This window comes from Myotis davidii, unplaced genomic scaffold, assembly GCF_000327345.1.
Source record: "Myotis davidii unplaced genomic scaffold, ASM32734v1 scaffold474, whole genome shotgun sequence".
In the NCBI taxonomy this organism is placed as follows: Eukaryota; Metazoa; Chordata; class Mammalia; order Chiroptera; family Vespertilionidae; genus Myotis; species Myotis davidii.
In genome coordinates this window covers 201,360-211,747 of record NW_006285783.1, presented here as the reverse complement: position 1 = coordinate 211,747, position 10,388 = coordinate 201,360, and the positions used below count along the sequence as shown (strand labels likewise).

Here is a 10,388-nt window from a genome sequence, read left to right as displayed (position 1 = left end):
TAACTGCCATGTCGGCCTTGTTGCCCCACGCAGCCTGCTGTTCAGTCATCCGTTTGGTTGTTTCGGTTGTGACGGCCTCTGGCTTTTTATGTATCAGGATAACTATTTCACTTCTCTCATACTAGTTAGCCACATGTAAGAATCTCTTAGGAAAAAGTTTATTCTATAACTCTTAGAGTAATCAGACCTCAGTTGATCCGACTTCTTTTTGTATCTGCAGGGATAGCACAGTGTGTTCCTAAGTGAACAATTGCCTTCAGACCTTCCTGATGTTTAAGATATGTTGGCATATTTTACCCCTAAGTACTCCTGTGGGAATAATTGTAAAGATGCTACATTTTCATCCATTTGTTTCTTTTCTTCCCCTTGCCTGTGATTTCTGCCTCCACCTCCTCATCCCCCTTTATTTTAAATCACCTGTGTTTTCCAACATATTGAGGAGGTTGCAAAGACAAAAGAGAGAAATGATACCTTTTCCCTCAAATATTTATTATAAGATTTAAAAAAACAAAACAAAACACTGTACAAAAGTGAACAGGCCAAAGCAGTTGGACTTTGCTACTTTCTACTGACACGAATGTAAAAGTGTGCAAGTATCTCTCATGTGCTGGCCTTTATGAGCTAGAGCTGAGAGAACTCTAGTTTATGAGCGTAGAAGTAGGGAGAAGGGGAGATGCAGGCTGATTTCCCACAGGATGTACCCGAATAAATCCCCCAACGGAAAGTAAGTCGCAAATAACTCTTCATATGTGAATACCCCATGTTATCCCTATTTTGAAAATAGTTGTTCTACTTTTCGGATACATTTTTGCATTTTTCTAGCATTACCAGGAATGGTTTTTAAAATGACTCTTACAGGTATCAAAACTCTCAACTAAGCTGTAAAAGTCTTTTTCTGGCACTATATCTTTCAATGTGGGTTGTATTTGCTAAGATGGGTTTTTACAACCTAAAGATACTGTACATAACCAAAGACTGCTATTGTAATGAAGAATCATAGGAACATAAATTTCATTGTAAAAATAGGAAAACAACTGATTTTTTTAAATCAACTAAGTTAAGGTATAAGTTAGATACAGTAAAATATACCTACTTTAATTCACAGCTAGATGAAATTTTTTAGGTGTGTTCTGATAAAGGCATACAATTATGTAACCACCACCACCACCAATGTTAAGAACATTTCGCCCTTACATTTGGTAATCTTCATGTACAGGTCTTGCTTATAAATTGTTAAATGTATCCCTAAGTAGTTTATGTTTTTTGATGCTTTTGTAAATAGTATTATTGGTATAAAGCATTGGGGTTTTCAGTTTAGTTTTTCTTAAAATTTTCTCCTTCTAGGATTTTAAATAAGCTCAATAAAGCATTCTGAGTAAGCTGATTAATTTTAGAGGCTTATGATTGGAATTCTAGTTGCCTACGTAAATGTTCTTTCCCTTATCAGTTATTTTTTAACGGAATTACCTAAACACTACATTAACAGGTTGAACATTTCCTGTAGGTGACTGAAATATATTGAAATATTAAGTTCGAAAGTTGAGCCCTTATTAAAAGACAGAACACTGTAAGGAGGAATGCCCAAGAAGTTCTACAAATGGATGTTTTTCACTTCTATTTGGTTATATCAGATAGAGGTCTCTTAGTATCAAGTTGTTCAGGTCAACTCAAGGTCTGGGGAGTCTAAGGGAGTCGGTGGCACCTGTGGTGAGGCCTAAGAACACCAGCACTGGGCAGGGCTGGCAGGCCCCAGCAATGCCTCTTCCTCTCATCCCCACTCCACTCGGCTGCTTCTCTCAAACCCACCTCCCCAGAATTACAAGTCCCACCAATTGGGAAGAGCCTGAATAGCCCCAGTTCCACATTCCAGAGGGATGGCCTGGTCCTAGTAATGAATGACGGCTGGAGGGCAGGGTTATGCCCCGGGCAGGGTTATGCGGTGCAAAGTGGCCGCTGCTAGCCCACCAATCGATAGACACTCTGAAGTCATCCGCTGCCATCGGCAGTAATGCTCAGTGTCTTACCACGAAACTGGAAATGACCAGGAGTTCCACATATGGAGACAAATGTAAATTTTCTCTGATTTAAATGTTAATCAGCTTTCAGTGTCTTAATGTACCACCCACCCCCTTGTTTCTCACTGTGTAGATGGCTTTGGAAGATTCGGAACAAAAACAAAATCGTTTGCATTCCATTTTCACGGAGCTAGAAGACTTGTCCGTGATTTTTGAAACAGATGACTTAGCACAGTCCATCCAAGAGTTAAGCCGACAGGTAGCAGCTTTACAGCAAAACATCATGGAGAGCCTCCCACAGATTCAGCGGATGGCCGATGTGAGTTGGCACCATGGAGATGTGATTTCTTATTTTTAATTTATGTTTCATTGGGTACATTAGAGTTATACTGCTAATCAACTACTAATTATAGGAAGACACACTGATCTGGTACTGTTTATTTTTCATTTGTGTTCTTATTTCTTGAATTATATTATATTTGACTTTGCAACCTCTAGTGCAACTACAACAAAAAATCTTATCCACCTTCTGAGTCGAGAAGTGGACTCTTTAAAGGGAAGAATCCTGATCAAATAAGCCCAGTGTTTTCTCTTTGTCTGAGAGGAGATATTGTTGAGGTAAAAGATTAGCAAAGAGGTAATTAAAACCTCCCAAGTCTTCACCAATAGCAAATATTTATTGAGGGACTGCTAGATGCCAGCCACTGGATTTTTAAATAACTTTATTTATTTTAGCTTGAAATATAATGCGGTATTTATTTAAGGATTTAGTACCATAGCAAAAGCAGGAACAGTTAGTCTTAATTATTTATCTTTTGTTTCTCAATTACATTCCCTACATGACACGTAACTTCAGGGAATAATAATATTAAATGTTCTTAGCAATGCATATTCCAAAGGTTTTGAATGCTTCTACAATTTTTGATGGAAATGATCCTAAAATACATTGTATACTTTTATGTACCTTTTTCAATATAAGGTGCAGATAATAATATCAATATAATTTAACTTTTCCTTATAATTTGGATATATCACTATAAAGTTATTATGCTTATTGCTTTACTTGTTTACAGCTATGTTTGTCCTATATTGAGTGGCTCCAAACTGCTATAATTTGAAACCCTCAGTCTATTTCTGTGTAGCTGTTTCTGTCCCCTTCACTATTAGCTGAATTTTTTATTGCTACAGTATATCAGCCTTGAGATCTAAATAAAGGAAAGGTCTGAAGGCCCTCTTAGAGTGTGAGTGGACTTCAAAATGTAGGCTTAATTTATAGCACATATCAGCATTTTCACTTTAAAATTCTTGGCCACGTCCTAGAGGTTGAACTTGATAAGAGAATAACCCTGGACAAGTGAACTATTGTTTAAATTAATCTGAGTCAGTTATGAAGTCGTTCGGGACTCTTTGACTGGCAACCGCTCATTAGGGGATCGGCAGGAAAACCCTGACCCTTTCCCAGCTCCTTGTCTGTTCCGTTCCCAGGGTGACTTTATCATTCGACTTGAAGTGGTGGGAATTCACAAAATGCTAGGCCCACTTGTATTCAAGTGTTTACACACATTCCAAAGATAAACCTAAAGAGATGATAGATCATGGAGGATTTGCTTAAAAATTAATTCAGATGCGTACTACAGACGGTCCCCAACTTACGATCATTTCACTTAAGATTTTTTGAGTTTGCGATGGTGTGAAAGGGATACACATTCAGCAGAAATCATACTTCGGGTTTTGAATTTTGCTCTTTTCCCAGCTAGCAATATGCAATAAGATTTTCTCTTGTGATGCTGGGCCGTGGCAGTGCCCACCCCTCCCGGTCAGCTTCCCTATAGTGTTAGATACTTAGGCTCCTGTAGGTGTTCTGAGCATGGTTAAGGCTCAGGTGTATTGAATGCATCTTCAACTTTAATGATATTTTCAGTGTAAAATGGGTTTATCAGAGCATGAACTCATCATAAGTCAAGAAGAGTCTGCTCTTTTGCTCCCGCAGTATAAGTACTTGAAAACTGGCTTTATGAGGATCTTTAGCCCAACAGTGTGTGAGCCATGCTTTGTAGTGTGGCATGTTATTAGTAGAATAACATTTTTTATTGGAAGCAATCAACATTATCTGAGTAGCACCTGTTTAGTTTTTAAGGGCTATTTAAGTGGCAAACATATTTTGGTTAAATATCAGAGTAAAATGAATGGCAATAAATTGTGTCATATAGATTATCAACCTACAGCATATACTGCATGAGTGTTTTTGTTTCTGAAACTCTAGGATGTGGTTGCTATTGAAACTGAGTTAAAATCAATGGAGAAGAGAGTTTCAAAAATCAAAGCTATTCTGTTATCAAAAGAAATATTTGATTTTTCACCAGAAGAACATCTCAAGCATGGGGAGGTAAGCATGGATCCTTATTTAAAGTATTTTCTCATACCACTCATTATGTTTATTTTTAGATATGTAATAAAAAGTATTTAGTCTTGCCAGGGTAATGGCACAATAAATTTGAAAGAGATATTATGAATGACTATAAAAATCATGTTTTAAATCATATAGTACTACCTATATGAAGATGCTTTCTCTATGGGTTATTTTCTCATTTAATTGCTTCTAAAAACCTCAAAGTTTGGAAGTTTTGCTTTCACGTAAAACATCGTTGTTTAATAGTCCAGTTAGCTTGAGACTCTAAGTCTGGAGAGCTGAGTTCCAGCCCCAGCTATGCTCCTTCCTGGCTCTGTGACTCCGAGCTGTGAGTTAGCGTTTCTGGGATTGTCTTTCATGTCTGCACACTGGCATTGCCGTGATTGCGTCAGGCACTTCCAATGTACGAAGAGCCCCGAGCACTCAGTGGTTAGGAGCTTCTGCTTGGGGTCAGGCAGCCTGGGCCTCATCCCAGCCCTGCTCTTGACACTCTGACCTCAGCTCCGTCTTCTAACTTCTGTGACCCAGTTTCTTCACCTGTGAAGTGGCAGGTCTGATAGCTACCGCCCAGGGCAGTTGTGAGGATCCAATGAAATGATGCATATGAAGTACTTTGCAAAGTGAATAATCTCTTCTCATTAATTATGTAAATCCACGTTTCTATGGGTCAGGTGTCATTCAAGCAAAGTAATTACACCTTTGGGACGTATCCCTTTTGACAGGAGAGTTCTGTTCATTCATAAGCATTTTTTGAGGACTCACTCTGTGGGGAGGCCCGTGCTAGGTGCGGCTGCTATGACAGTGAGTACGTGCAGTACCTGCTGTTACACCTCTCACTGCCTGGTGACAGTTCACAAAACAAAACAACAGTTCTACAGGGGGTGGGTGTGAGGGGGAGAGAAGGAGGGAAAGGGTTGTCTACTTGCATAATTTAGAGCTAGGAAGTGACTCTTGCCCCAGGCATTTTTTCCTAAGAACTTTAACTACCAGATCAAAAGTAGTATAATAAACCTTTTCAGTCTGAGGTTAAGGAAATGTTTTAAAAATCAGAACTATGGAGAATAAATTATACACTATTATAATTTTGAACTAGTGGCCCAGTGCACGAATTTGCATATGGGTGGGGCCTAGTCGATTGGGGGCGGGGCCAGCTGGGGAAGGGGCCGAGGGCAGTTGGCCATCCAGCCCTACCCTCTGATCAAACTCCTGGTCGAACTCCCGGTCGAGGGGACAATTTTTATTTTAGCCTCTTATTATATAGGATAATTAGACTTTGCAGTGTCCATAGTTTTCACGCGTGAAACATGTTATCTGATATAATTAAGGTCATACTTGAAAATATACATCCTATGAAGAAAACCATTGCTGAAATAATGTCTTACCAAGTGGAACTGAGGTTACCTCAGACGGGAATGAAACCCCTGCCTGTATTTCAGCGGACGACTCAGCTTTTACAAGATATAAAGCTGTTGGAAAATGTGACTCAGGAACAAAATGAGTTATTAAAGGTGAGTAGTTTATGAGGACAGCCAGCTTATTGGGTGAGCAAATTCAGCAGAAACTGGTTTTGTTTTCAGTCTCAGTGGTTGGGTAGATCAAATTCCCATGACGGGAAGGTGCTGCCTGGGTTGATCTCTTTGGCCTCTTCCTGTGCCATTACCCATTTGATGTAGAGTGTATATCTCCTTGTTCAGATGGGGCTAAGGTCATTTTCTCAGCTCTTACTCTGGTTGAAGCATAGTTATGGTCTATTTCATTCCATTCTCCAGTTATTGAAGACCTACATGGATAAAATGCCGTGGGAAGAGATTAAACTTGAACAAAGCACTTGCAATCTCATGAGGCCGACAGACTCATGCAGTAGTCATCCCCATATTAATCTCTTCTCATAATAGTCACTTTCGTTTTCATTACCTTATTTTATTCTCAAGCATTTGATACATCTTATTTTTACCTATAAGGAGACTAGTTTCAGAAGGTAGACGACTCGCTTAAAGAACACCGAGTTAGTTTGTGTAGGGATTCAATTGTGCACAAATGGAGACAAGAATTTGAGTTTCTAGATTCTGGTCTCTTCCTTCTAACAGATGACCTCTTTCAGTCTCTCCCTAGAAGTTCCTTTTTCCCCCTTACATTTGGTTTGAGTTCCAGTCTCAAGTCAGGCATCATCATTAGATAGAAATTGCATGTCACTTTGGTTTGTATTCATACAGCAACAGCCACTCTGGCAAGAACAGAAAGTTGCTAAAGAGCCTTAAATCCCACACACTTTTTTCAACCCCCTTGGTAGGATCCCCATCTCCTGCGTTTCCTGATTATGGATGAGTCAGCAGTAGTTGGGGGAAAGGTTTATTTTCCCTTTCCCCCAACTACCGCCTGATTGTAGGAATAAAACTGCTATTTTTTTTCTCCCTCTTAAATTTCATTCACATTTAGGTAGTCCCTCTGTGTTCCCCTAAGATTTTAAGGGCACTGTAATCTCTAGATTGAGACTTAACTCCTCTAGTCTCTCTGGCCTGGCTACTGATTTGCTGACGTTATTTCCTAGCACCCCCAGGGAGAAGATCTGGCAGTCAATGTACTATTTTTTTTTAATCCTCTCTGAGGATATGTTTACTGAGTTGAGTTGAGAGAGAGAAAAAAAACAGCAATGAGAGAGAGAAACATTGATCAGTTGCCTCCTATAGGCTCCCTGGCTGGGGGGATAGAACCTGAAACGTAGGTATATACCCTGACTGTGAATTGACCCCACAACCTTTTGGGACAACGCTGCCATCAACCGAGCCACTTGGCCAGGACTCAATGTACTATTTTTTAATAATATAAATAGAAGAAACCAAAACAATATATAAGATTTTTAAATTTGTTTATTTATTGCTTTTGAGAGAGGGGGAGAAACATCGATTTGTTGTCCCACTTATTTATACACTAGTGGCCTGGTGCACGAAATTCATGTACTTGGTGGTGGGGGTGGGGGGGTTCCCAGCCTGTCCTGGCCTGTGCCTTGTCACAATGCGGGAGCCCTGCAGTTCATCACCCCAAAGATATAGGCCTCCATGAGGCTCACATCCCTGCCCCCGGGGGCGGGGATGTGAGCCTTAAGCAAGTCCTGGATGCTGCAAGTCCCCGCCCACCTGTGCCTGCTGCACATGCAGCCTCCTGGCTTATTGGTCGTTACGCTTGAGAGTGTCATGACCATTTGCATATTAGCTCTTCATTATATAGATTCATTGGTTGCTTCTTGTATGTGCCCTGACCACGGACTGAACCTGCAGCCATGGTGTATCAGGACGACACTCTAACCAACGGAGCCACCCGGCCAGGAGATATATAAAATTTGATCTATTACTTTTAATTTCCTGTGCTTCTTGGTCTTCTGGTCAGTAAAAGAAAATAACAGTCCTAACTGTGCTCAAAAGTGGCTTCTTCAAAAGATGAAAGAGAGGGAAATAGAAGACAAAATTATATTTTATGTCAAATTAGGGATCAAACTGTGCTGCTAAAATTTTCCACCTTACTGTGTTGGTGGAAATCAGATGTCATCTCATAATTCAAAGCTAAGGAAACCAGTGAGAATGAAAAGCATTAGAATACGGTCCATTTATTTTAATTCCTACTTTAGATATTGGAAGTGCCCTCGTTGTGGAAAACGAGACAAATTACTTTTGGGGTGAGTAATGGATGTTGCTTATTAGAGAGGGCTGGGGAACAGGTGTGTGCAGTGAACATAGTTATTCATTTCCAGCCTGCAGCTAAACGTATGGTTAAATATTAAAGAAAATACAAGGAAGAATTCTGTGTGGGCCTGAAACTTTGTAGTTTAAAGGACATGTTGCTTCATTGTGGAGCATACCAAGGAAATTCTAGACTTGCTTTTGAAGTCCATTTCTTCACTTCATCATACTTTGATCATAGTATTTATGATCAGCTTCAGGCTCTACTGCTCACTTAACACTAGATTCCAAGTATTGTTCTGGTTAGTTTTGCTATATTCTGCCAACCCACAGACTGCTCTCGAACCCTCAACCTTTTACTCATAAAATGTGCCTTACTGATCCCAGTGGATACCAGGTGAGGATGTGGCTGGAATGGGAAAACTTTGTTATGTCTCACATTACATGCCCTTTCTACTCTGATTCAGTAATGTCACCTTTCTGTGAGGAAAGCCTCACATGAAAAATGTATTTAAGTGGCATATGCAACTACCAATAATTTTATAAAATTTAGCAACTTTTTATTAGCCTCCATAAAATGCTTTCCAGAATAAGCCCAGTAAACGAAATACTTAAGAGCAAGGGTGTGCCCGATATCTGTAAAGCATGAAAGTCAGGTGGCAGCTTTGCCAATGTTGTCCTCTATATTTAGGCTACCATTTCTTTCTTTTCTTTTTTTAAAATATACTTTTATTAATTTCATAGAGGAAGGGAGAGAGAGATAAAAACATCAGTGTTGAGAGAGAATCATTGATCGGCTGCCTTCTGCACACCCCACAATGGGGATCGAGCCCACAACCCGGGCATGTACCCTGACCAGGAATCAAACCATGACCTCCTGGTTCATAGGTGGATGTTCAACCACTGACCTACACTGGCTGGGCTAGGCTACTATTTCCTATTGAAATCTGTCTGAGTGCATATTTGCTGTAATTGATTGGAACTTGTGATGGGACTGGACATTGGAAGCAGTCCATTGATCTGTTCCTTAGATGTGACAAGGTTCTTTTTGGGATTTATTTTATAGATAGCCATAAAACAGACTAATGAATGTGATGAGGAAATAGACCGCTTGAAAGAGATCTTAAATAATTATTCAGCTGAGCTCTCCCCTGAAGATATGTCACCAGACCAGGCTGCCAGTGTGCCACAAGTACAGGTATGTTTCTTCCATTCATTCTACAACCATTTGCTCAGCTGTTGGTGTCTAGAAGCCTTTGTGATAGTACAAGCCTTTTTCCTACGTTTCTCTTCCAATTGAAGGTGTTTTTGGAGTGTGTTTACTTTCCATTCCTCTTTTATAAAATAGGTGAAAATAATTATCAGGTGTCCCAGTCCTCAACTTGGTGCAAATTGACCTGAATTTGCTCTGATACCGAAGAAGCTCATGTAACACAGGATGTTTGGACAACCTGACTTTCTGGCTCGCTTTCTGGGGTAGGGGTCACGCAGTGTGGGCTGACCTTCAGAGGTCAAGACCAGTTCGCGGCTATAATGAAGAGCTCCATGTACTAAGCAGTATTTCCTATGCCATAGCTACCAGTGTCAGGGGGACCCAGTTTCAGGGGTTTGCATGTTGACCCTCTACTGTAGGGGTTTTTCCATTTTAGTTTTGGAATCAGAACTTCTATTAAGAAAACAAAACAAAACACCTGATTGTATGGCAAGGATTGTAGAGAGCTGCTTTTTTCCTGCCATCAAGTTCGGGCAATTGCTATGGTATCCAAAGCCAGGTTGCACCACTTGCTGGCTTAGCTGTGAGACCTAGGGCACGTTACTTAACCTTACGGGTGAACCCGAGGAATCCAGGTGACACAGCTGCTAAGTAATGAACGTAGTAAGGCAGACCCAATATAAAAAAGACTCAATATTGTAAAAATGTCAAATTTCCCTTCACATTCAAAACTTTGAGCCCCCCGACCGCAACAAGGCTGAATTTATGTTATATCTACCTAAATAGAAAGAAGTTAAAGCTCAGAAAAGTAAAAAAGAATTTGGTTAGTTATTTTAAAATAACAATAATAAACCCATTCCATATTAATAGAAATAACTGTTTTATAGAAGGAATTATATTTTCCAGAAAGAAAATGCAGAGAGAGGAGTGACAGAACTGTACAGCTTTGCACATCTCTTTAAGGTCTGGCTGGCCAGGTTCTCATCTGCTTCTGCATTCCATCCGCTGAGCTCTGGTTTTCTTTAAAGTATATGAAACAACCCAACCTCTCTAGACATGTGCATAGAGGGAATGTT

At 40.0% G+C, this 10,388-nt stretch overlaps 1 protein-coding gene across 1 annotated transcript in view; it reads left to right on the top strand.

Annotated features, from left to right (window-relative positions):
* SYNE2 (spectrin repeat containing, nuclear envelope 2) overlaps positions 1 to 10,388 on the top strand; it is a 257,316-nt gene that overhangs the window by 133,776 nt on the left and 113,152 nt on the right. Inside the window, exons 57-60 of the mRNA XM_006756713.2 lie at positions 2,149 to 2,334; positions 4,279 to 4,401; positions 5,751 to 5,933; positions 9,166 to 9,297. Coding sequence (XP_006756776.1) covers positions 2,149 to 2,334; positions 4,279 to 4,401; positions 5,751 to 5,933; positions 9,166 to 9,297 — 624 coding nt within the window. The remainder of the gene's footprint in view (positions 1 to 2,148; positions 2,335 to 4,278; positions 4,402 to 5,750; positions 5,934 to 9,165; positions 9,298 to 10,388) is intronic.